This window comes from Nuphar pumila, chromosome 2 (genome assembly GCF_984573655.1).
Source record: "Nuphar pumila chromosome 2, dmNupPumi1.hap1.1, whole genome shotgun sequence".
Classification (NCBI taxonomy): Eukaryota; Viridiplantae; Streptophyta; class Magnoliopsida; order Nymphaeales; family Nymphaeaceae; genus Nuphar; species Nuphar pumila.
The window spans coordinates 106,964,121-106,991,877 of record NC_143250.1 but is presented as its reverse complement, the minus strand read 5'-3'; the positions used below and the strand labels follow the sequence as shown (position 1 = coordinate 106,991,877).

The 27,757-nt window shown below is 39.7% G+C and overlaps 1 protein-coding gene across 1 annotated transcript; it reads right to left on the bottom strand.

Annotated features, from left to right (window-relative positions):
- Positions 1 to 216: 216 nt before the first annotated feature.
- BRL2 (BRI1-like 2) lies at positions 217 to 3,621 on the bottom strand. Its single transcript, XM_089991744.1, has one exon. It carries the CDS (start codon positions 3,619 to 3,621, stop codon positions 217 to 219), a length of 3,405 nt encoding a protein of 1,134 aa, XP_089847870.1.
- Positions 3,622 to 27,757: the final 24,136 nt, after the last annotated feature.

Sequence of the window (27,757 nt, the reverse complement as noted above, 5' to 3'; positions counted from 1 at the left end):
CACATTTGGCATAGCTAACATGCCTTTATGATACCTTATCAAACCAGCATATTGTACAAAGCAATGTCGTAAGAAAAGAAAACAGAGTGAAACAGCTAGCATAAACCATCTTTACATCTCTCTGGAATGCACATCAAGAGAAGAAATACCAACAAAGAAAAGGGGAAAGAAAAGCAACGGAGAAGTAAAAAAAAAGAGACGGAACCACTCTTCTCCTCAAGTCTGCACCTCATCCTGGGCATCAACAGATAGCTCCCTCATCATGGAGACCACCTCCAGCATGTTAGGCCTTCTCGATGGGGAATCCTCCACGCACTTCAAGCTTATCTCCAGGAACCTCAGCAGCTCCCCCTTGTGATCCTCCCCCACCAGCTCCGGATCCACCACCTCCATCTCCTTCCCCTCCCTCCTCATCCCCTTCACCCATCCCACCAAGTTCGAGTCCCCGAACTCCTCCTTATCGGTTGGCCTTCTTCCGGTGACGATCTCCAGCATTACCACCCCGAAAGAGTACACGTCCCCCTTCGCCGTGCATCGGAAGCTCTGGTAGTACTCCGGCGGGACGTACCCGGGCGTGCCGGCGAGCGTGCTCACGCTGAGGTGCGTGTCGAGCGCGCTTATGAGCCGCGCCATGCCGAAATCCGACACCCTCGCCTCCATGCTGTCGCAGAGCAGCACGTTGCTGGACTTCATGTCCCTGTGAATGATGTGGGGGATGCAATTGTGGTGGAGGAAGGCGAGTCCCTTAGCAGCTCCCTTAGCGATCTTCTTCCTCATGCCCCACGTCAGGAACCGCTTCTTGCAATCGTTTTCCTCGTTCACGGCTGCGTAGCCCCCGTGAAGCATGTCCTCTAGGCTGCCGAACTCCATGTACTCGTATACCAGAAGCCTTTCTTCGCCGACCTTGCAGTAGCCCAAGAGGGGGACGAGGTTCTGGTGCTTGATCTTGCCCAAGGTTTCCATCTCGGCCATGAACTCGCGGTCTCCCTGGCAGCTCAGCCTGATGAGCTTCTTGATTGCGACGCGGGAGCCGTCGCGGAGGGTTGCCCGGAACACCTCTCCGAACCCGCCAGTTCCGATGAGGCTGCCGGCCGAGAAGCCGTTGGTGGCCTCGACCAGCTGTGAGAAGGTGAGCTTCCTCAGCGGGCGCTGGAACGTGGCGACGTTGATGCTCAGAGGTTCCTTCTCCTTGCCGAGCTTCCAGGTCGTCGTGTATGACGCCTGAAGGCTGGTGAGGATGGCGGCGTTGTCGCGCTCGGCCTGCCGGGCCCGGGCGGCTATGGCCCACACGATCAGCACGCAGACCGAGGCTAATGAGACCAGGATGCCTAGCACCACGCTGTTGGCCCAGGGCGCTGCTGGAGGGCGCCAGGTTCCAGCTGGGCTGTCTGTAGGGCTGGGCTCCGCAATGACATCTGCGGGCTGGCATGGCGGCAGCGGCACGCCGCAGAGGCCTGGGTTGTTGGCGTACTGTGATGCTGGGAGTGTTGTGAGCTGGCCTAGTGCAGGGATCTGGCCGGTGAGCTCATTGTCGGAGAAGTCCACCTCGACCAGGAAGGTGAGGTTGGAGAAGGAGTCCGGGATGCGGCCCTGCAGCCTGTTGTGTGCAACTTCAAAGACACCGAGGTTGCGGAGGTCGCCTATAGATGCTGGGATCTCACCGCTGAGCTTGTTGTGGGCGAGGTCAAGGACTTGGAGCACGGACATCCGGCCGAATTCTGGTGGGATCCAGCCCTGGAGGTCGTTGTAGGACAGGTCCAGGTACTCCAGGGTCTGGTAGTGTGTCCAGTCATTGAGGGCAGCACCGGAGTAAAGCCGCGTGAAGTCGCAAGTCTTGAGCGTCGGCACCTGGAGTAACCGCTCCGGCCTGATCCCGGCAAACTCCAGCAACCCACCAGCGCCCTTGCAGGAGTTGCCGACATTGCGAACGAAGACGAGTGTGTTGCCGGAGAGGATGCCACTCAGTGCATCAGCACCTGGCTGCCGACCGAGATATGGTGGGATTTTGCCAGAGAGACTGTTGCTGTTTAAGTCCAGCCAAACCAGGCTGCTGCAGTTTCCGAGTTCCCGCGGGATCGTGCCAGACAGGCTGTTGTTCCCCAATTGCAGCACTGCGAGACGCCGAAGCCTGCCGAAACCCGGCGGGATCCCACCGGAGATCCTGTTGCTCGTGAGGGAGATCCACTCGAGGTTGGCGCATTCAAAGAGCTCGGCCGGGATCTCGCCGCTGAGGAGGTTGTTGTTGAGGATGAGATTCTTCAGGTTTCGGCACCCACCGATCTCCGGCGGGATCGGTCCATCCAGTCCGTTGAACCATGCCATCAGGTGCTCGAGATCGCCGAGCCGGCCGAGCTCGGCCGGAAACCGGCCGGTGAGGTAGTTTATACTCAAATCGACAGTCTTCAGGCGCCCGCAAAGCGACAAATTCTCCGGAATCCCTCCCGTGAGAAGGTTATCCGGCGCCCGGAGCTCCTCCAAAGCCGAACCGTCGGTACACAAATCCGGCGGGACGTTGCCGGAGAGCTTGTTGGAACTGAAGTCGAGGACCCTGAGGGTTTTGGGAATTATGTTAGGCATAGGGCCCGTGATGAAGTTATTTCTCGCGATGAGGGTGTCGAGAGAAGCCAAATTCTCCAAGAGGGCGTTCGGGAAATTTCCGGAGAGGTTGCAGTTGGAGACGTCGACGTCCCGGAGGGAGACGCAGTTGGCGAGCGAGCCCGGGATCGAGCACGAGAGGTTAACGTTGAAGGCGAGCCTGAGCTCGAGGAGGGCCGCGCAGGATAAACCCAGCTCCGGAGGGACGCACCCGGAGAGGGAGTTCCTCGAGAGGTCCAGCCTCTCCAGAGCCGTCAGATTGCCCAGCCAGGATGGTATGTCTCCTCCCAAGCCGTTGGATGAAAGGTTGAGCGCCTTCAGAGTCACGCAACCCGATAGCGAGGGCGGGATGGATCCCGCGAGGTGGTTTCTGGAGAGGTCCAAAACCAAAAGATTGTAGCAAGAGCCGCTGATTTGGAAAACGTCTCCGGAAAGGTTGTTGAAAGATAAATCGAGGAATTGGAGGGCGGGTGAGAAAATAGTTCGGGGTAGAGGCCCCGAGAGGTTGTTGTGAGAGAGGTTCAGCGAGAGGAGATTGGGGCACTGTTTGGGAAGAAGGAAGTCATCGGGGAGTGAGCCGTAGGCGTCGTTGAAGGAGAGGTCGAGGCGTTGGAGAGAAGGAGGGAGTTGGGAGAGAGATGAGGAGGCGTTGAGGGAGAGGGAGTTGAGGGAGAGGTTGAGGGAGAGGAGGGCGGTGAGGGAGGAGAGAGGGTGGAAGGAAGGGTCGCCGACGAGGTTTGAGCGGCTGAGGTCCAGGGCGGTAACTCTACGGAGGGTGGTGGTACTGCTGCAGGTGACGCCGCGCCAGCTGCATGGGTAACCGGGGCCGAGCCTCCACCCGCGCAGCACGCCGTTGGGATCCTCCTTTATGGATCTCCGGAAGAGGAGGAGCGACTCCGCGTCGGTTCTTGCGCTCGGGAAGGCCTGCGCTCTCTGCGGCTCTAAAAGGGAAGGCGAACAGAAGGCTGCCAAGACTAGGGAGACGAGAGCCATCAGAAAGTATACTTTCGTAGAGAAACGAGACATTCTCTCTGGGAGAGAGAGTATAGACAGATTACTAAAGAAGAGTGAAGAGTGGCAGAGAAGAGAAGCCTTTTATTTATTATGTGTGTGTGTGTGAGAGAGAGAGAGAGAGAAAATAAAGGTGGTAGCTGGATAAAGGAGAAAGGCGAATCTGCACTCGTGCTAATGCATGTTTCTGTGCTGTAGAGAGAGAGAGGTGCAATCACATTACACAGTGTTGATGTTCTGCTACACCATATTACCCTTCATCTTTACCACACAACTTGTCAGCTATGGGCCCAACATAGTGGTTGCTGTAGCAGCACATTTGAAATGCAATGTGATTGCACCTTATCTTTTTTATAGAGGGAGAGAAAGAGAGAGAGAGAGAGTCAAAAAGAGCAATACCCATCAAGACCTAAGATCATGGGAAGGAGGGAGATACGAGGGACTACCGTTTTATGGAACGAAGAGAGGAAAGGACGTATAGGTTAGCAGGAAGCACGCTCTCACGAAGACTGTGACAGTATAGTTGACTTGGTTATAAAACAGGGAATTATTTGTTTTCTTATCCTTAAATGGGTTTTGTGGCTTTTGTTAAATCTTAAATGAAGTAGGTTTAAAAGGCTAAGGCCAACTGTCATAATTGTGACAATAACTTGCACGCTCTCAATCTTTCGGTGGAATAGAAAATCTCCAATAGGATGATTCACAGATGTGGTTTCAAGATTTTTGCAATAATTATTACAGTAACCTCTATGATCATGATCCCTCTGGTAAGATTTAGGCGATCCACAATAACTATCCACTACCAGCATTCTATGCGGTCTGGATTTTCATGAGCAAACTTGGATCAAATTTCGAAGAACTGGTAAGCTTATACAAAAAAAAAACAAAGTAAAAAAGAAAAAAAAAGGATGTCTTGTGTTATACGTCCAACTATACACAGTAAATCAAAGCATGTATTTTGTAATAATGACTGCTATGCAACCACCATCCTCTTTGATTATCCAGCTTTATCAAGCTTGTGTCTCTCTGTGTCTGGGATTGGGTATGCCATCTGATATCATGATGGTTTACTTTGTTCCACCTTGAGCAAATGAGTGCAAAATGGACCCGTGTCTTTTTTTCAGGCCAAAGAACAGAATGTGAAAGGTGGGCAAGATGTGTATGGTATGCAGTCAAAAGCAAAAAGGGAAACTGAGGAAACCATATGATGTTATGAGCAAAGCAATGTTTGCTAACGAATAGATTAACAAATTAATAGCTGAATACTAAATAGGGTTTTGTGGTGGACAAGTGCGTTTAAAATGGAATATCATCAATTTATTATTCTGTTTGTTGTCTCGAAAATTTACTCAATAGTTGCTATCAAGTAGGGATGGCAGTGGGTCTCCACCCCCGCCCCGTCTCAAAATCCTACCCTCCATCTCTGTACAGGTTTTGATTTTAACCTCCATCCCCATTTCATATCCTCCATCCCTGGTCCAAACGGGGCGAGTCCCCATTTTGCCTCGGTCCACTGCCATCTCTAAAGAAGGATCGGGAACTGTCTGGGTGGAGTGGGGCGGGGCAAGGCGAGGACGGGTATGGAGCGGGACGGGGATGGGGCAGGGTGGGAGAAAGCATAAGTTTATCCCCACACGGGTTTTGATTTTAACCTCCATCCCAGCCTCCATTTCTATTTCATGTCCTCATTCCCGGTCCAAACAGGGCGAGGTGGGGCGGGGGGGGGGGGCGTTTCCTCACGGTCCACTGCCATCCCTACTATCGATCGGTTGCTTAAGCTTAAACATAATGTCACGATCATTGTTTGGTAATGTGCAGGGTTGCAGACCACAAAAACGTTGAGCGTCCACGGGACACACACATTCGAATTGGGATCACGTAATTAAAGTTTCTTCCACCCAATCTAACCTCATCGATGTGTTAAGCATATTAGATTTAATAGAAATTAACCTTTGGATCATGGGTTTTATTTAGATTTTGGAAAAAACTTATATACATGCCGGATTCCAGAATACAAAAAGTTAATCACTAATAAAACTATGTAAAACGCATCTATGGTATATATATATATATATATATATATATATATATATATATATATATATATATATATATGTTTGAGACAGTCTATTGTATTACAATAGACTTAGCAAGCAGCAGGGCCATCCATCGCATCCTTGATGGATGGCCTGCAAAAAAATGGGCAAAAATGCTGTTTTTGATTTTTTTTTTTTTGCTTTTAGCCGCAGTTTTTGACTGCTAAAAGGACCCAGTTTCTGCTGGGATTTTTAATGACAAACTTCTGACGTCCCTAGTTGTAAAAAAGTGGGAAAACGCTTATTTTTCACATTCTTTTGCTTTTTTTTGTTCATCCATCATGCCTATGATGTACGGTCAAACGAGTTCCATTATTGCGCAGCTACGCATCACTATACAGTTGCTCATGTCGATATTACCTACGAATTGAGTTTCTTTTTTTTTTTTGTCTTTTTCACGAAACTAACCTTACCTATGTGAGTGGAGGTCGGTTCTTAGATCATCAGATTATAACGTGTAAAATTAACTGCGTACAATGTGCGATATTTTCTTGTCTCATAAAATCATGTTTTTTCCTTGAAAACACATGATCCAAAAAGAGATTCCTAGCATTTCAACCATGCTGAATCCATCCATGAGGTCAAATTAGGTCAATACGGTCCGTGCATATGATTTTCAGCTCATTCAAATGGTCAGGTTGACATTAGCAAATGTTAATCATTTATATATTTATATGTGTGTGTGAAATGGTTGCCCATAAAGACCACTCATCTAGTAGTGGTAAATTGGTGAAGGGATGCCACACGTTTGAAATCATGGTGCACTTTTCTTGCATAGAGGCGGAAGCCGAGCCTATTCCCTAATAGGCAAAGGGGACTAGGGTTTTTACAGGAATGAGTTGGGAAGTTGGTGAAGTATTTTTTCCTTTGTACAAGTGTGAAATCATCAATCAGTTTAGTATTTGCATTTGGTGTGCACAAGACATCTCTCTCTCTCCACATTCCAATGTAAAATTGTGAAAATCTTCACCCACTATATTCTTTGAAATTGTCTATCTAAATATCCCTAGTTTGAATTATGATATGGGTTTTTTGTTTTGATAGAAAAGGTGGGGTTGGGCAGACCCCTATCTGTTAATTCAATGTTGATCAAAACTGCATGAAGATTGTTACAAAGCATAAACATCTGAGATCCAATAATAAAGGAGGTTTATCCTTCCAAGTGCAACTGGATCCCACGACACTAAGTGCAGCAAGGTGTCTGGCCATTACATTGAATGTCTTTAAAGCGATTGAAAGAATAACATGTGCCCCAAATGGAGGCCTTGCTAAAACCTGGTTTCCCTCTGCCTTCTAGCTGATTATAGACCATCCTAACCAGATATCTGCGAGATGATTCTAAATTGATATTGCAGTTAAATATCTGTATCCAGGCATCCCATTCTCTCTCAAAGACAGATCTTTGCTCCCTGATCCACCCTGCAGATAAGAATTGACCAGCTGAATCCCTGATAGTGTACCCAATTTGCCAATGATGGGTGATGATGATTCTGTCAACATTAACTTAATCCATCCATTAGGACATGGAATCCATCTACCTGCACATTTCCAGCGTTGGATAATAGGATGATTACTGCTCGGTGCAATCGGCATTAACTTGTTCCCTAACTGCAGAAATGCTGGTAGATGCAATAGCATTGTTTGCTCAAGTCATTTTTTTCAACGCATAAAAAAATATAGATGTTAGACCCAAGGGGTTTGGCCTAGTGGGATAGGGCCTAGGTTCAAATCTCATGGGCTCATCCCCCTGCGTAAGCCGAAGCTTGGCAACTCCATGGAGTCCAGTGGTAAGCTTTCGGAGTTTTACGCTGATATAGGCAGAGACTGTAAGGCAGGCAGGCTGAGCCAGCGTGGCTTAGGTCTCTGCACCGAAGCGGTTTCTCCAAGTATAAATATAAAACAATATAGATGTTGCTTACTGAAAAAAAAAAAAAAATGATGCTGAACTTCGAGCCACCAAAACAACAATTTATGTCCCATCCACAACTTATGGCAATATTTTTTTCTTATTTTATTGTGACACTTTATTCCTAATAGCCGTAGTGAATTTAAATATACCATGGTGGTGATAAAAGTTGGGCCTAGGCCATCAGACCTAAACTGAGGGTTGTGAATTGTGGACTACAGTTTAAGGTCGGGCTGGCGGGTCGGGTCGGCGGGTTGGTAGGTAAGCATGCCTCAACACGAACCCTACCTGTTTATTAAACGGGTCGGCTGTGGCAAACATGAACCCGACTCATTTATTAAACGGGTAACCCGACACTAATAAACGGGTCGGGTCAGGTGGGGTAGACGGGTTGGTGGGTCGGGTTTGTGTTAGCGGGCGGGTTGGCGGGTTAGCGGGCGGGTTGGCGGGTTAGCGGGCGAGGTGGCGGGTTAGCAGGCAGGTTGGTGGGCGGGTTCGGGTAAACGGGTTGACCCGCCCGCCTAACCTGTTTATTAAACGGGTCAACCGGGTTGACATACCCCTAACATGAGTTTAATAAATGGGTTAAGCGGGTCGACCTGTTTACGAGACGAACCCGTTTAAGCCAAACTCGAACCCGCCTAAGAAGCTTGCCGGGGGGGGTTGGGGGGTTTTGTTAGATTTTGCCACCCCTAGTTGTTGCTATATAATTGTAGCCAAGTATTGTCCCATAGAAGAGCTTCTATGCTATGGCGAATAAGACACCCTTGATTCTTGGGTGGAAGAAGATATTGCATACCATGATATGACATTGTGGGAATAATTTTAGAACATGTAAAGGCGGGGCTCAAAAGGGGAAACCCAAGATGCTCTCACATCCATGATAGTATATCGATTTTTATGAGTTTCTAAGCACAAAGGACACTGCACTTTTTTCTTCTTTTTTCTTTTGGCCACGCGTGCATGGCTTGGTTCACGTGCTGGCTCTGTCGTGCATCACAATGCAGGGAAGGAAACGGGTAGGGACCTAAAACGGTTCTGGACCCAAATCGGATCACACAGTCCAATTCGCATTGGGATAGTCAAAACATAAAAATCTAGCCCAATCTGTTTAACATGCTGGAACCTGTAACTAAACTGGTTTGGGTGTCCAAAATTGATCCAAACCCATACAGTTGACCTCCCTAACTTGGGAATTCTGGATAGAAAAATTGGACTTTCAATTAGTATGATCCTGCCAAACTTGAGCCTAGTGCGTATATTTGAGAACAGGCTGGATATGGCTCTGCTTTTTGCAATGCTAGATCTGGGTTTGGATCCATATCCGACACAGATGACATAGTAGATTCCAGATCCAGATACTATATGTGGTACTCTAGCTGTTGAAATGGATTTATCGTTTTTAATGTGTTAAAGGTGAAACGGGTCAGGTAGACCCAATTTCAACATGGATTTGGTTTTATCTGATTCTCACACGAATCCAAATAAACCTGACCATATTTGTTTAGAAACCAGCCTCGATTCTGATATATACAAGCTGGATCACATTTGGATCCCTCCATTTTGCATTCCTACCAGTGCCACAGGACAAAAGTAGGAAACTTAATGTTGGATGAGCCCATACTTTCAAGCCTCTAATGCAATTATGCAAAATATGAGGGACTTGAGGGAAAAGACTAACCACCTTTTTAAAAAAATCCTATTTTTATTAACTTATAACCACTATAAACACATGCATTGCATTCATATTTATTTATAATTAAGGTTTTCTATACCAAGTCAACAAGGGATATATCATTCTCCAATGAGAAAAAGACTTGCATGACTCCATGAGACTTGCGTAAGAAGGAACTATTCTCTCCTCTAACAACTCATATAATTGCTCAACTATCATTTAAAAATAAAAATACCAAAACTAGCCAACCCAATTAGGATTTAAATTAAGACAAAAATAAACTTGGCCAAAGACTCAATCAACATTAAACTTCAACACCCCCTTGTGCTAAACTCAACGTCGAGTTCAACACACAACTTCTCAAATTGAGCCACCGCCAATGACTTTGTCAAGATATCAAAAACCTGTTTAGCTAAAGAAAATGGAACCAAATCAACCTCTTCTGCAGCTACCTTTTATCTGATGAAGTGATGCTAAATCTAAATGTGTTTCATTTTGGCATTAAACACAAGATTATATGCAAGCTGAAAGCACTCTTATTATTACATCTAAGCAAGACGGGATAATATGTCTTCCGTCTAAGACCACCAAGAAGACACAAAAGCCATGTTGAATTGTGAACTACCATAATTGTTGCTCTATATTCAACTTTTTGTAGAAGAAAGTGTAATTGTAGGTTGCTTTTTAGTGCACCATGAGACAACAACTAAACCAAGTCTAAAGTAAAGCCTAAAGTAGACATGCAGGTATCAACATTACTTGCCCAATTGCATATGTGAAGCCTGCTAACTTGAAAGAAGAAACATTAGTATGTATAATACCATAATCAGAGTGTTGGAGATATACCTGATAATCCTTCTTACAGCATCTAAATGTGGTCGCATTGCATTATGCATAAATTGACTCATAATCTCAACTACATACGATGTGTTGGGCTGAGTAATAATCAAGTATATCAACTTTTCTACTATCTACTTGTATATAGTAGGATCTTCTAGTAGCTTTCCTTGATCTTAGCTTCAAATTAGGTTACATAGGTGTTCTTATAAACTTGCATTCATTCATATGATACTTAGCAACCAAATTTCATGCATATTTCTTTTGGCCAAGAAAATAGCCATTCCTGACTTTAATCACTTTCATGCCAAGAAAATATTTTAACTCACATAAATCTTTCATCTCAAAACAAATAGACAATTCATCACAAATCAACTCAATCTCATGTGCATTATCATCCATTACAATATATAAGATCATCAACATAAATAAGAACTCTAGCTATAATATTTGCAAATTTTTGGTTAAATAGTCAAATGAGATATAATAAAAATTTTGAAGCATATTTTATGATTTCGAGTAAGCGGTTGTATTTGTATCAAAATTTTGAAAAAAACAATCTTCGTTTTGTCAAAATTGGAGTTAAAATGAGTTTGGAGCACCCTTGACAAGTTTTAGGAGATATTTGACCAAGAAAAGGTTGACCCTCCAAAAGGGGAGTTGACCCTTGCTTGAAAATAACCCACGAGGGTCGAACCTCTATAAAGAAAGTCGACCCCCTTTGGTGTTTTGGTGTTATAGGACATAAGGGACAATGAAGGTCGACTACCTGCCCCGAAGAGTCGACCCCTACGGTGCTTTGTAGGTCGTTTGGACTATATGGGTCGGAGTGGATCCGATTTACCTCAACTCATGTGAGTTACCTCACTTTCTTATTAACCATACCTCCCTTTTTTCCTTAGGCCCTACCTTACCCCTACCACCACCCTGCCATATGCAAACTCGGTTTGCATTAACACCACCATCGCCCCCTCTTCTGGTTCAACTTTTGCCTATAAAAAGGGGCAGTCACCTCTCTTGTTCCAAACCTACGTCCTCATCTTTTTTGCAGAACTCTTCTCTCTTTGCCTCTCTTCTTTGTTAGGAATAGGCAGTTGGAGGTTCTCTCTCCCACTTCATGTTTCTCTCCATTTATAGAAGGGTCGAAGATCCCGCAACCACCACCTTTATTGTTTAGTAAAGCTCCATCAGGACTTGGAGCTGAAAACTGCATAGAACCAAAGTAGGTTTACCTTGACCGAACTTGTATGCATAGGTATAGACTATGTGAGCGTTAGGCTCTTCATGCTAGATGATTTTTACAAGGTTTACGTATGAGAAATATTGCGAAAAGATTTTGTTTTTATATTGTAAATGTATATACATTTTGAGAAGCGATGCATGTTTATTTTAAACTATTGTTTTCCTGTTTTATTAAGTTGTGAATGTTTATGCAACTCATACGTCAATTTGGATAAAGTTTTGATACGTGAAACTTGGAGAAAACTGAGTTACAGAAAAGCTAGAAATGCAAGAGTCAACCCTCTGTAAACACAGTCAACCCTTGCTACTTTATGTTCAGACTGTGAAGGCTAGAAGAGTCAACCCTCTAGTTTTGGAGAGTCGATCCTCATGCTAACCTGGGTATAAGCCCCTAACAGCAGCAAAGTCGACCCTTAAAATTCAAGAGTCAACCCTTGCTATGTCAAAAGGCAGAACCCTCTGCTTTTAAGCAAAGTCAACCCTCTATTTACTCCTACAGAAGATGGGTCGACCCCCAAAAATGAAGAGTCGCCCCCCAGTCCTCTTTTGTTGGTTTTGACCCCAAAACACAGTGAGTCGACCCTCCAAGTTCAGAGAGTCGATCCTTGCTGTAAAAATTGACATGTTTATGATGTTTTGTTCCTGACTCAGATGAGTCAACCCTGATCCTTGAAGAGTCAACTCTTGGGTATCTGAGTATGAGTTCTTGATGTTTTGAACTCGGATAAAGGTTGTCAAGCTGGGGATTTGAATGAATCACTTGAAAACAAGCCAAGAGACATGTTTTCGCTACAACCTTGCATGGAATGCATAGGTAAGTTCCTAGTGGTCCAATGAAAGACCATTTTTACGTTAAAATGAATGTGATAATGTTATATCTATTGGTAGAACTGAAAATATGAAGTTTTACTACACAATATTATATGTGCAATGTGTGAGACTGGTTATATGCTTCCATCAATAGCATGCAATGAATGATATGCAAATGCATCATGTGAAATCATGCTTAAGGATGTCGTTGCTTTTGTTTAAGCTTGGTATTATGGCATGTGTGTCATGCACATGGACTCTGCACCGAAAGAAGGCATGGTTCGAGCCCAAATAAGCATTCTTGACCTTATATATGATCAACCAAGCTAAGATTGTGTTAGTGCACCAAAGTGGTAGCCGATAACCTTATAACAGGTTGAAATCATATGTGCTTAAGCCCGGTAGAGGCTATTGCATCTGTATAAGATTAATTATTATTTAAAGCATGTATGACAAAAGAGTTAACTAAAGAATGTGAATGATTAATTTTCTTGTACCTTACAATGAGAGAGTAAGCATATACATTAAGCTCCGTGGGGTTTTTAAGTACAGAACATTGCTTTCCCAATCACGGAGATCGAGCATATCTACCACTTGTGTTGTGGAGTGGTAGTGAGAAGGTTTTAGCTAAAAATGAATTGTGATATATCAGGTTACAAGTGTTGGGGTTTTCTCTCTCATTAAAGTGCCCCTCACACGAGAAAAAAAATTATGTGTAAGGTCGAGGTAATAAGACACAAAGTGATTTAATATACTATCTTGGGCCGAGCTTCCAATCTAGTATGCATTATACCAACAGAGTATAAAGAAAGAGAAACAAATGTATGTTGAGCATGTATGCAAGCCTGACATGCATCATCTAAGAAAGAATTGTAAGCTACCCATGTCATGATAGATGCATCAATTACTCTAGTAAGGCATGCATATATTGTAGAATTGTGAATAATTATCTGGTGATATGTTATGCACTCTTGATAAAATATTTCCTGCATACCTATACTATGCATGCATATTTCATCATTGTATTCCTACATGGGCCTATTGATATTGACCCCCTACAAACCATAGGAAATTAATAGAAGATCGAGCAGTTGCAGAATGTTGGGGTGGCATTGAAGAGCCAATTACTTTTCCATCCCAGGCATTGGATTTTGTAGTTATCATGTTGTAATGCTTTTACATCTGCAATGTACAGTTTGGGTCTGCAGCATTTTGAATGAAGTTGTTTTCAATGCTATATTCAGTATAATATATTTTTGAGTGGAAAGTTACCCGCCCGAGGTTTCAAACCTGTAAAAAATATTTACTCTGGTTATTCTCAAAACTAAAATGAAAAGTTTTAAATTTCATGTATTTTTTTAAGAGTTGGATATCTCGAGGCATTACAACTAGTATCAATACAAGGATCTTGAGATTCAAAAAGATCTCATGATCAATGAGCAACCTATGAAGGTCATTACCCAACGAGATCAAGTGTTGCAAAATAAGACTATTCTCTTGGTGATGGTGCATTGGCAACACCATGGAATCGATGAATGCTCTTGGGAGCTTGAGGGAGAGATAAAGATGAAGTATCCCATATTATTTGGTGCTTGCCTTAATTAAATTTTGCAGATGATTTTTTTTAAGCAGAGTAGGATGTAATACTCATGAGTTTTTGGTTAAATAGTTAAATAAAATATAATAAAAATTTTGAAGCATATTTTATAATTTGATTTGTGTTCACACCACCACCACCCCTCTTCTGGTTCAACTTCTGCCTATAAAAAGGGGCAGTTGCCCCTCTAGTTCCTCCTCCTCTTTGTAGAACTCTCTCTCTCTCTCTTTGCCTCTCTTCTCTGTTAGGAACAAGTAGCTAGAGGTTTTCTCTCCCACTTACTATTTCTCTTCATTTAATAAATGACCGGAGATCCCACAACCCCCACCTTTATTTTTGAGTAAAGCTCTATTAGGACTTGGAGCTAAAAATTGCATAAAACCAAGGTAGGTTTACCTTGACCGAACTTGTATGCATATGTATAGATTGCGTGAGCGTTAGACTCTTTATGCTAGATGATTTTTACAAGGTTTACATATGATAGACATTGCGAAAAGTTTTTATATTGTAAATGTATATACATTTTCAGAACTTATGCATGTTTATTTTAAATGAACTTTGCTTTGTTTCTTCAGAATAAACTGTTGTTTTATTGTTTTATCGAGTTGTGAATGTTTATGCAACCCCTACGTCTATTTGGATGAAGTTTCGATACACGAAACTCAGCAAAAATTGAGTTACATAAAATCTAAAAACACAGTCCACTCTCTGTAAACAGAGTCAACCCTTGCTACTTTTTATTTAGATTGTGAAGGCCAGAAGAGTAGACCCTTAAAATTCAAGGTCAACCCTTGTGTCAAAAGGTAGAACCCTATGCTTTTAAGTATAGTTGACCATTTGTTTATAGAGAGTCAACTCTTGTAAAAGATGGGTTGATCCTAAAAAATGAACAGTCAACCCCCCAGTCTTGTTTTTGTTGGTTTTGACCCCATAATACAATGAATCGACCCTCTAAGTTCAGAGAGTCGACCCCTGCTGCAAAAATTAACATGTTTATGATGTTTTGTTCCTGACTCTTATGAGTCAACCCTTGATCTGCGAAGAGTCGACTCTTGGTATTTGGGTATGAGTTCATAAAGTTTTGAACTCGAATAAAGGCTATCAAGCCGGGGATTCAAATGAATTACCCCAAGAACAAGCCAGGAGTTCTGCTTTTGCTACAACCTAGCATGAAATGCATAGGTAAGTGCCTATTGGTCCATTGAGAGACTATTTTTACATTAAAATAAATATGATAATGCTATATATATTGGTAGAACTGAAAATGTGAAGTTTTATTGCACACTATTAATATATGCATTGCGTGAGACAAGTTATATGCTTTCATCAATAGCATGTGATGAATGATATGCAAATGCATCATGTAAAATCATGCTTAAGAATGTTGTTGCTTATGTTTAACCTTAGTATTATGGCATGCACATAGGCTCTGCACCGAAAGAAGGCATGGTTCGAGCCCAAATAGATGCTCTTGACCTTAAGTATGATCAATTAGGCTAAGATTGTGTTAGTGCACTAAAGTGGTAGCCGATAACCTTATAACAGGTTGAAATCATACGTGCTTAAGCTCGATAGAGGCTATTGCATCTGTATAAGATCAATTACTATTTAAAGCATGTATGTCAAAAGAGTGAACTAAAGAATGTGAATGATTAATTCTCTTCTACCTTACAATGAGAGAGTAAGCGAGTACATTAAGCTTCGTGGGGTTTTTAAGTACAAAACATTGCTTGCCCAATCACTAAGATCGGGGATAGCTACCACTTGTACTGCGAAGTGATAGTGAGAAGGTTTTAGCTAAAAATGAATTCTGATATATCTGGTTGCAAGTGTTGAGGTTTTCTCTCTCATTAAAGTGCCCCTCACACGAGAAAGAAAATGATGTGTAAGGTCAGGGTAATAAGATACAAAGTGATTGAATATACTATCTTGGGCTGAGCTTCCAATCTAGTATGCATTATACCAATAGAGTATAAAGAAAGATAAACGAATGTATGTTGAGAATATACGCAATCTTGACATGCATCATCTAAGAAAGAAATATAAATAAAAGAATTGTAAGGTACCCATGTCATGATAGTTGCTTCAATTACTCTAAAAAGACAAGCATATATTGTAGAATGTTGTACAATTATCTAGTGATATGTTATGCACTCTTGATAAAATGTTTCTTGCATACCTATACTATGTATGCATATTTCGTTATTGTATTCCTACGGGCCTGTTGATATTGATCCCCTACAAACCATAGAAAATGAATAGAAGACCAGAGCATTTCTAGAGTGTTGGGGCGGTGTCAAAGAGCCAGTCATTTTTTCATCTTAGACATTGGATTTTATAGTTATCATTTTGAAAAAACCGTGTTGTAATGCTTTTACATCTGCAGCATTCAGTTTGGGTCTGCAACATTTTCAATGAAATTATTTTTCATGCTACATTCAGTATAATATCGTTTTGAGTGAAATGTAATCTGCTTGAAGTTTCAAACTCAAATAAAAAAGATTTTCATTAGTTGTTCTCAAAAGTAAAAAGAATAGTTTTAAAATTTCATGTATTTTTTCCAGAGTTGGATATCTCAGGGTGTTACAACACTCATTTTAACTCCGATTTTGATAAAATGAAGATTGTTTTCTTCAAAAATTTGATATGAATGCAATCATATTCTCAAAATCATAAAATATGCTTCAAATTTTCTATTATATCTCATTTAACTATTTAATAAAAATTTTATGGGTATTACACTAGGAGTACTATTAGCAGTCTTTTCATAAATAGGCTAATGCCAACAAAAGAAATAACATAACTATAAAATATTCAATATTTTGTCATTTTCTCGTACCATACTCTAGGTGTTTGCTTAAGACCATAAAATGCTTTATTAAGTTTGCACACACACTTAGGATGAAAAAAATCAATAAACATCTTGGTTGCTCCATATAAATATCCTTATGAAGATCACCATATATGAAAGCATTTCTGGCATCTACCTATCATAGAGACCAACCACAACTAGTAGTCAAAGATATAAGAACTTTAAGAAAAGTCAATTTAGCAATAAGACTAAAAGTCTCATCAAAATTTATGCCATTTTTTTTAGAAAACCCTTTAACTAATTTTGTCTTATACCGGTCAATAGAACCATCACTATTGCGCTTTACTTTATACACTCACTTGCATGAGATGAGTTCAACTTCATTTGGTAAAGATACTAGATCCCAAGTTTCATTCTTCTTAAGTGTTTTTATCTTTGATAATATAACATCTTCCCAAACATCAATGCCCTTAGCTTCCTCATATGAATCAGGTTCTAACTTTCTAAAGTATCTGTCATGTAACAATGAATTGCAGAAAAATTAGAATAATCCCAATCTTTGTACATGTCAATTGGTGCTTTGGCTGTTAGCAACCTCTTTGGCAGAATGAGTGTCAAAACATCAAGTGTATCATTATTCTTTTGCTTTACTGTTGGCATTTTCTTAGCTTTTCCTTTAGCTCTTGAATCATGCATACCAAACTTCCACGGACTTCTATCATTCTTAGGAGAAGAGCTAAGAGATACTTAAGGATTCATGTTTGATGTGTTGAATTGCTCTATTTGCTTTGATGAAAGTGGTAAAGAAGATTCGTTTGGATATGGCATGTCATTTGCGTTGCATACATCTGCAAGGAGACCACTTGAATCCACCATGAAGACTACAGGTCTTGACACATAAGCACATTGAGTAGTAAGATCAATACATCTCAACCCTTTCTTTCCTTCATAATAGTCAACAAATATGCACTTGACAACCTTATTATCTTAAGTTTTTTAATATCTAGAACATGAATAAAATATACACAACCAAACACACGAAAGTGAAAAACATCCGACCTATGACTATATAATTTCTCATATAGAGAGATTATCAATGTGTTTAAGATGTGTCTTGTTGATTATGTAGTTTGTAGTGCGCATGCATCCAACCTATTATTCATGTTTCACATTCTTTGCATGTACTATGCTATGAATAGTCTCACTCAAGTGCCTATTCTTGCGCTCATCCGGATCATTTTGCTTTGGTATATTGTCATAAGAAAACAGCCTGAGAATCTTATTTTGTTTCAAAAAAGTGACAAACTTGCAAGATTTATATTCACCACCAAAATCTAATCTCAAGCAACCAATCTTAGAATGAAATTTATTCTCAAGCAATTCTTTGAATTCATAAAACTTTTTAAAGACCTCATTTTTTTTCTTAAGAAAATATGCCCAAGTATATCTACTGAAATCATCAATAAATGTCACCATATACTGCAATCCTATACACGAGGGTATGCATACCTTTCCAAATACATCGGTGTGCACCAATTCAAGTGGCCAAAAAGTCCTTGTGTTGCTCTCACTGAAAGAAAAATTGTGTAACTTCCCATATTGACAACGAACACAACGTCTAATTTTGATTCCAATGATGGCAAACTACATATCAAACCATGATATTGCATATATTTGAGTCTACCCTAACTCACATGACCAAGTCTATAGTACCATAAATCAGTAGTTTCAAGATTCAAAGTACAATCCACACAAGAGTTACCAATAAATATAGCATATAACTTATCAATCTTCTTACCAGATATCATCAAATCACCAAAGAATTTAATGTGATCATATACTTCGAAATCATTAGGGCCAAATACAACATGAAAACCACAACTGATAATATAAGAAACCAAGATAATAATTGTTTTCATAATTGACACATAATATATGTTGTTCACTGGTCTAGAAGTACCTGAAAATGTAGTCAAAACCAAGTTGGCCACACTAAAAATTGGATAGACAATATTATCTGTAGTAATAATAGCATTTGACCCTTTATGTGTATGCAAGTCTATAAACAACTCTCATAAATGAGTCAAGTGATTGGAAATCAATGATCCAATTAGAAGTGAAGTGAATGTCTGATGACTTCGGTAACCTAGAAGAACATATATCAATAACTGTTGAAGTGAGTGCCATCCTTCTATATTTTTTCCTAAAGTAGTACTATGAGAAACTTTTTTGAAGTGAGTGCCATAATTACCGTATTTAATATTTACCCTGCAACTTTTTTGAAAATGACTGTGTTTTCCACATCTATAAAAAGTTTATCTAACATGTGACTTATTATTATTATTATTAGGTCAATAAAAATTCCTTTGCTTATTATCTTGATTACTTCTCTTTTCCTACTTTTCTTTTGAAAACTTATTGAAAGACTTGTTTTCTTTCCTAGAAAACTAAGCTTTATCATCTTTCTTAAAGGACTCACCAACATCATGTATTTGATTCATGAGTGATTCTTGATTCACTAATAAAATTTTCAATTGAAGCAAAGTTGGTTGTTTAGGCCAACTCGTTAAATCAATTTAAAATGCAATGCACTCTTTGTTAACTTCATGAATTAACATGTGGTGTTTCTTATCCTCATTATATTTAGAACTTTCGTCCAATAAAGCTAACTCATCAAACAACTTTTTAGCCTTTTGAGAATATTGGAAAATAGAAAGCCTACCTTGCTTCAAGGTTGTAATCTCGTTCTCTATGAATTATCGCCTCGCTTCATTCTTTTTTAAACACAAGTGTGCAAGAATGTCTCAAGCTTCTTTGGGAGTCTTTTTATCTTGAATGTTGATGTGAAGATCCTTCTCTATGGTTGCTTGAATTACAAACATATTTTTCTCACACTTTATCCTCAGCTTTCTACTTGCTTCGGCATGTGCATCATCATTGAGTGGTTGTATGGTATCTGATCCATTAACCACCTCCCACAAATCTAACCCAATCAAGTAAGACTCCATGCAAGATTTCCAATATATATATATATATATATATATATATATATATATATATATATATATATATATATATATAAGCTTCACGATCCTAAGAATCATACTATTTGATATGTTTTTCACAACTCCAATATAAAAAAAAAAGTGTTTACACGATACAAAACTTTTAATCAATATCATGACAATCCTAACATTAATTGTCATTATTTAATTGAGAGCACTACAATCCTTAACTCAAACCACAAAAAAAACCATAAAACCAATTCAAGGTCATAGCTTTCAAAAAATAGAAACTTGAACCAATAGGGCATGTACCTCAAAGCACCATCATTTTCTCAACTCAATGATTTTATAGCTCTGATACCATGTTAGGATGAGCCCATACTTCAAACCTCTAATGTAATTATGCAAACTATGAGAAACTTGAGAGAAAATATGAGAAAAGGAAAAAAGGGACCATCTTCAAGCAAAAATTCAATTTTCATCAACTCATAACCATTATACGCACACCCGGTGCATTCATATTTACACCTACGGATAGACTCTTATTTATAATCAAGGTTTTCTAAAATAAGTAGAAGTCAACAAGGGATATGTCATTCTTTAACGAGAAGAGACTTACATGGATCCAATAGACTCCTGTATAACAACTCATAACCATTATAAGCACACTCATTGCATTCATATTTGCACTTACATATAGGCTCTTATTTATAGTCAAGGCTTCCTAAACTAAGTCAACAAGAGATATGTCATTCTTTAATGAAAAGAGACTTACATGGCTCCATAGGACTCCTGCATAACAATGAACTATTTTTTACTTTAACAACTCATATAATGACTCAACTACCATTAAGAAGCAAAAATACTAAAACTACCCAACCTAATTAGGATTTAAAATGAGACAACAATAAATCTTGTCAAAGACCTAGTCAACACTTAATGGATAATCTTATCAATGTTAGGTTAGGTAGAATTGTGTGAATTACCAAAAAATCATCATGATCATAGTTATTATGAAATGAAACAAATACGAGAAGCGATGAGTGAAACAGAAGCTAGGAAACAAGTGTTAAAAAGTAATATAAAGTGAAAAACAAGATAATGTTGTAACAAATTATAGAAGCACATGAGAAATGTAAAAATAAACACATAGAAAGCAATATGAAGTGGGAGCACAAGCTAACAAGAAACAATATGAAAACAAGTAGGAAATGATATAAAATTAATATGCAAGCTTGTTATAAATAATACTTTTTTTAGCAGAAAAATATAAAAAGTGAGGGAGAAGTGACAATAAATGAGGGAAACCCTAAAGAAATGAGGGAGAATCGAACTAGAAGCATGGAAATAAGCAAGCTTCTCTCTAAAAGGAAATATATTTCCTATATTTTCAGTAAGCAAGAAAATTCTCACTTCCAAAGCGCCCTTCCGAAGAAGCAAACTTCCCCATATAGCAAGAAGCTTCCGATAACTATGGTCCTGATCTAACAATGGTGTACAAATTTTTGTTGCATATTTTTTGAATGGGTCACCCTTGAGGCTGTGACCCATTTGGAGTCCGGAACCTAACTCTAAGCATGGGTCCTTACACTAAGTATGCATCTCAATGATGACGGTGAGCAATCAACAGATCACGATGCTCCAGCTCCCCTATAGATTATTGATTTTTATATTATGAATTGTGGTACAACCATCTCTAAGAACAAATCAGGTGATCTGGCAAAATCACCGATCATGGGTGATTTCGCATCCTCACCGTCCATGTCTCCATTCACCTCCATCAAGCTGTAGGGCCCACCATGGCGATACAAACGGCATCAACAGGACGAACCGTGACCATGCCAAATTGGCATATCGCTTGATCTGTTCGTTCAATTTCTTCTCAAGCAACCGGCACTCAAAATGGATCGGAACCGATGACATTTGATCCAGATCCAAGCCACCTTCTCACCATATTAATCGGATAAATATATAATGAAAATGAACCTTGTGATCAGGTCCTAATTCCTAATCCATAAGAGATGGAAAAAGAAGGGCGTTTTTTTTGTTTGTATCAAAACTCAAGTTTAGACATGGCCTAGTTTTCACATAGTTACAAATCTGGTTATTGGGATTTTCTCAGCAAAGAAAAATTTAACAATAAATAAAAAATTGTTTTTTGAGAAAAATATTTTAAAAATTCAATATTTAGATCTAATTAAAATTATATAATATATATAAATATACTCAAAATAAGTGATATTTTAAAAAATATTGATTTTTTTTTTCAAGATTATATCAGTTTTTGAAAATCTCTTGGTAAAATCACCAAATTTTAAAAAAATGGCCAATATTTGTAAATGTGCTTCTCACTTGTCATCTTCGATGCGAGCAACCCCTTAAGCTTTAATCATGGGGCGGTCAAGCTTTGGGTTGACATTGACATTCTTTAAGCATTTTAAAAATTGGAGGCACCAATGGATTTGAATCATGACACGCCCATGTTGTATTGTTCCACTTTCTCATATTATCTTTTGTGAATTTTAATCCATTATCATATGTATATGCTCGAACGTCGAATCTATTGAAATCAAATTCATACTTGCACCAATTACTGGATTTTACAAAAGTAACAAAAATATACGAATTCTCCACCGAAGCAGTTAATCTTTGAGTAGGGTCACCGACACTCAAGCCTTGCCCATCAGTGAAAGGTGCCCTCACACCCTGTAGAAGTTGAACTTAGGACGAAGGGGTCAACACCTTCTCCCCGGGAGTGCTACCACTCCGGTGACCTTTTTTTTTTAAGGAAAAATATTTCATAGCTTTTTTCAAAAAAATAGACACAATGATTTTACGTGGAAAACCCCAAAGGGAAAAAAATTATAAATAGATTACAAATTAAAATTAGAAAGAAAAAAACTAAAACTATAAATGTTACAACTAAAAAAAAAAATAAGACTACTTGTCTTCTTCCTCAGATGGATAAGGTTCACTGGACGGATTGTTAGACGGGTTGAGGCTGGTTTGTGAGTTGGTCTGGTCCAGTTCACGGGTTAAATAGGTTCAGGTCGTAACGGTTTTTGGGCCGGGGGAGGGTGAAACCGGCACGTTCCACTACACGGTTCACGCGTTGGGCCCGGACCGTTACTGTAGTTTTTGGAATGTGCCAGTCCGGGTTCCAACGGCCGGTTCTGATCCGGTTAAAGGGGTCAAACCGGCCCATTAGCCAGCTCTATGTGTGTGCGTGCTTGAATCTCGACTAGCCAATTCTAGTCCTTGGTGATATCATAAAGTGTAGAAAAAATTTTGATTTTTTTTTTGTGAGAAAAGGACACAAGTTTTAGGATAATTTAATATAAGCACATAAAATATGTGGGGTTTACAGGTTTAGCTGTTTCAGTTATTCAAATATTTAAGACAAATGCCTACCTTTTTAAGAAATTTGGCAGTTGTTTTCTTTTTATATCATCTAGCTTTAATTTACTCCTTAATTAAAATAGCATTCACAACCTTTTTTTCTTATATTATTTTAATGACACTTTTATATTTGTAGTTAAGTGCAAGTAGCAACGGGGCTCAGCTTGTCTGGTAGGAGCAGCTAGTGCACGTCACCTTGTGTTGGGATGGCGTAGGTTCAAAACCCAATGGGATAGTTGTATAACTGTTACGGGTCTGCCTAACCCCAGCTTGCCTTTCAAAAAGAAAAAGAAGTTAAGAACAAATTCTTAAAAAACGAGCATTGATCTTGAATAGTTTCACACTAAGACAGCTAGTTGTAAATTTGACTTATATTAGATACATATATGTAAAATACTCTAAAATTTAATTATAATAAAATATTTTCGATAAATATCATATGAATAAATAAAAAAAAAGTGAAAATCACTAGCAGGTCAGATCTTGCATAATCGACAGCAGACATCCTTTGCCTTTTGTCTAATAAGTCACTAGCAAGGTTGCACGTGAGATGCACGTAAATTAGATAGAGAGTGAGGATAAAAGTAAAGCTAAAAGTTGAAAAATTAGAGCTAACAAAAGAAAGTTATGTAGGAGAGTAACTAAACAATGGTATGGTAGGGATGGCAGTTGACCGGGGCAGGGGACAAGGTCTCCACTCCCTCTCGGCCTCAAAATCTGGACTTCCATCCCTGCAAGGCTTTGGATTTTAACCTCCATCCCCATTTCATGTCCTCCATTCCCGGTCCAAATGGGGTGAGGCGGGGCGAGGCAAGGCGGAGATCGGGATGGAGACGGGGTGGGGCGGAGGAAAGCCTAAGTCCATCCCTGCACGGGTTTTGATTTTAACCTTCATCCCCGCCTCTATCCCTGTTTCATGTCTTCAATCTCTGGATCCAAACGGAACAAGGTAGGGCGTGGCTCCGTTTTCTCCAGATCCACTGTCATCCTAGTGTTTGGTATCCATTAAGCCCTGGCCCCCTTGTTGACAGAACCTGCTTTGCCTTCATGCATATAATCATGGCAGATAGTGCCCAACACTTGGAGATAAAGAAAAACCAATGAAGAAAAGAAAGGTGGTGGTTCCCTTTTACCTGTAGACAAAATGATACATCTTACGTGGGGGAATGATGGGTATGCCACCTTGGTGGGTCCCACATCAACTTTATAGCTTACACTAGGGTGTTATGTTGGTGAAAAACGAGTCACTAACTTTTTAAAAATTATCCAGATAAGTAATTCTTATTCAGCGTCATGTATGTGTTGGAAATATCTTGCATTCAAATCTTTGTGCATTTGCATCTCAAACACTATATATGAAGCCATTTTCATAGAGTAATGATCAAAGTCGCTATCCTGATCAGAAATCCTGGGTTCCACCACCTGAACTTGGGGTTTCTTCAGATAAATATAAGAAAAAGAAAGTTCGTGAAACTATGGTACGTATCAAGTAAAAGATGACCAAGTTCATGAATTCGACTGTGTAGAGTGTAAGAACTTGTATATCTCGATTATTTTTTTTTTATAGGTAAGATGGGGTTAGGCAGACCCCTACCCAGTTATACAACTACACCATTGGGTTTTGAACCTGAAACGTCCCAGTACATGCTGCTCCTATCAGACATGTGGAGCCTGCAGTTGGTTATTTCACATTCTTATACCCAATGTTGTGAAAAGCGTTGAGCACAGCGAGGCGCTCCACCAAAAATTGATATAAGCCTCAAATTTTTTTTTTGAAAACTTACAAAAAAAAACTATAAAAATATCTAAAATATAAATAAATAAATAAAATGATGAAGCAACAACCAATAAGAAATATAAAATCTCAAATAAATACTAAAAAATATGAGATTAGTATATAAAAGTAACTAAAAAACTGATTATATAACTGAAAAACTAATTATATAATTAAGAAACTAATTATATAACTTAGAAACAAATTATATAGCTTTAAAAAAATATAATGTATATCTGTTTTCCGCACAAATACACACTTTTTCTTCTTCTTTCTTCACATCTTAGGCTAGCGCCTTGAGGCCCAGCGTGCTTTTAACAACACTGCTTGTACCCCAAGGAAGCTTTAGTCTTGTGGGCTACCATTTTATCCCATCTGTATGTGTCTTTCCAACTGAGCTTCATATCATACCTTCCATTTTCAGTGACCAGCTGAAACAAGATACAGCAGGGACCTGGCCTCTTTTAATAATCCCTTTAATTCTTTTCTCTTTTGTTTTGTATTTATAATTTCAAGGCATGAATATTGGGTTAACATAAAACCATACCACTTAATTAACCAAAGGATTTAGAACTTTAAAATTCATGCTTATTCAATTCTGATATGAGGGATCTAGGTGTTACCAAGAGCCACAGAAAATTTGTAAGTATTGGCTCATATAGGGGAACATCCAATGGGGACATATATAAAGGTCAAATATATGGGTTTTCTAAGCTTTTAAAGCCAGAAGAAAGAAAATGGTTACTAAATCATGTGCATGGTTGGTGGAAAGCCTGCAGGGCATCAGACAACTGAAACATCAGTGGTGGAGCAGAAAGCATCCATCTCAAAGAGTGATTAAAGCTTGAAAACGGTAGACAGGAGCAACAGTACTAAGCTCTGCATGCTTCATATGATATGTTGATGTTGGGTACACTCACATTAGTTCATAAAATATTTGGGAATCCGATTGGGCATGCCATGATGGTCTCTAATTTTTCCAACATACCAGTTAAATAATCTTTTTTTTTTGACAGAACATACCGGTTTAATAATCATATAACCATATGATATTAGGCTGCTTGAACCAAATAATTAATTCGGTTAATTCGGGTTGGCATGTTAAAAAAAAATTAGTGCATGGTTTGGACCAGCAGAAGGTTAGATTGAAGGTTCTGGATCGTGGTGTGCCCAAAGAAGGAGCAGCAAAGAGGAAAGAAGAAAGAAGGATGAAAGATTTCTTATAAATAGCCTACTTCAAGGGAGATTTCTCGATGAAATTATATAGCTCTCATAATCATGCAGAGGCATGAGCTGGGATACTTATCTTTCCCTGGGTAACCGTTTAACTCAATATGTAAGTGGGTCATTAGATTCCTAACTCACTATTATGAATCTAATACTTAGATTCATATTTGAGATCTAATACTTGAATTTATGTTTGACTTATGGGTTTTCTGTGTTAGACCCAACGGCCACACTTGCTCCATACTATAATCAAACAAGGGACCAAATGTGTTAGATCTCATACTTGTTAGAGGTATGATTACAGATATGGATGTGCAACCTTTGGTGACACATTTTATATATATTTCATTCATTCACCGGTTCATTTGAGAAATGCTATCAAAGTACTTGGTATACTTAAAATAGTGGACCTGGTTATGGATATCCAAACCTGAAGCATCTTGTTGAATCCTTTCAAATTTTCACTTTCTAAATTTCAGTTGATTTATTTTCTTTTTCGTTTTTATGCTTTAGCTTGATCCCCTAATGGCTAATATAGCAGAAAGCCAAAGAAACAAGAAAAGAAAAATCTGCTTTTTGGAAAAATGGTACCTTGAATCCAGAAGACAACCTTGAACCCTTGAAACCACAAGGAAATGCCAATCTAAAAGAAAATTTAAAGCTTTATTAATAGATAGTTGAATTCAGTACATCCGTATTTATAGAACTGCCAGAAGTTTGACCCAAATCCAAGTCCAAACCCGAGCAAGCTAATGAAAAACCTGAATCCGAACACGAGTAAATGTCAGATTTTAAGCAAGTCAGATCAAGATTTGATTTTGGTTGATCCCTATCTAAATTGAGATCTAATTATGCTAGATCTGATCAAGTTGGAGTTGGCAATGCTTAGATCCGATCTAGAGGTCAGATTCAAACGTGCCCTTATATTCCTACTGCCAAGCTATATAATGTGTTTTTTATAGGCAAATTAACTGAGGGATAGACCTCGTGAGATTTGAACTCGAGACCCTTTGGTTATGATAGTTCAACGTCGGCAGAATTTTGATCTTTGGTTATGATAGTTCAATGTTATCAGTATCGGCAGAATTTTGATACGCTGGCATCTTGAATCAGCTATTTTTTAATAAATATAGAAAAATACCAAACATTATTTTAAATTAATATTTTAATAATTTTAACGTGTCACGTTATGATTGACACGTAATATTTTTTATTATTTTTGGGCCCATACAGCTGAATAGGTGGCCCAACGATTCAGGGTATATGGACTGATAGTGTGGCCTCACCATCCAGCTGTCTCCTTGGACCGCAGGTAGGGATGGCAGTGAACTGGGGTGGAGGCGGGGGACAAGGTCTCCACGCCTGCCCTGTCTCAAAATCTTGCCTTCCATTCCTGCCTCCATCCTTGCACGGGTTTTGATTTTAACCTTCGTGCTTGTTTCATGTCCTCTATTCTCGGTCCAAATGGGGCGACGAGGGGTGGGGCCTGTTTCCTCTCAGTCCATTGCCATCCCTAAAGAAGGATTGGGGATGGGGCGGGGCGAGGCAGGGCAGGGCGAGGCGGGGCAAGACAGGGATGGGGCAGGGCAGAGAAAAGCATAAGTCCATCCTCGCCTTCATCCCAACACAGATTTTTATTTTAACCTCCATCCATGTTTATAACTGTTTAGTTATACACTGCCGGTCCCAAGCCGAGATAAAGGAGGAGGGTTATGGTAGGTCTGTGACAGCCAGCATAAAAACTTAGTCATACCCTATGAATATGAACCAA

Excerpts from the sequence above, each read along its gene's own strand:
- BRL2 (XM_089991744.1), bottom strand. The coding sequence starts at position 3,621 with ATGTCTCGTTTCTCTACGAAAGTATACTTTCTGATGGCTCTCGTCTCC.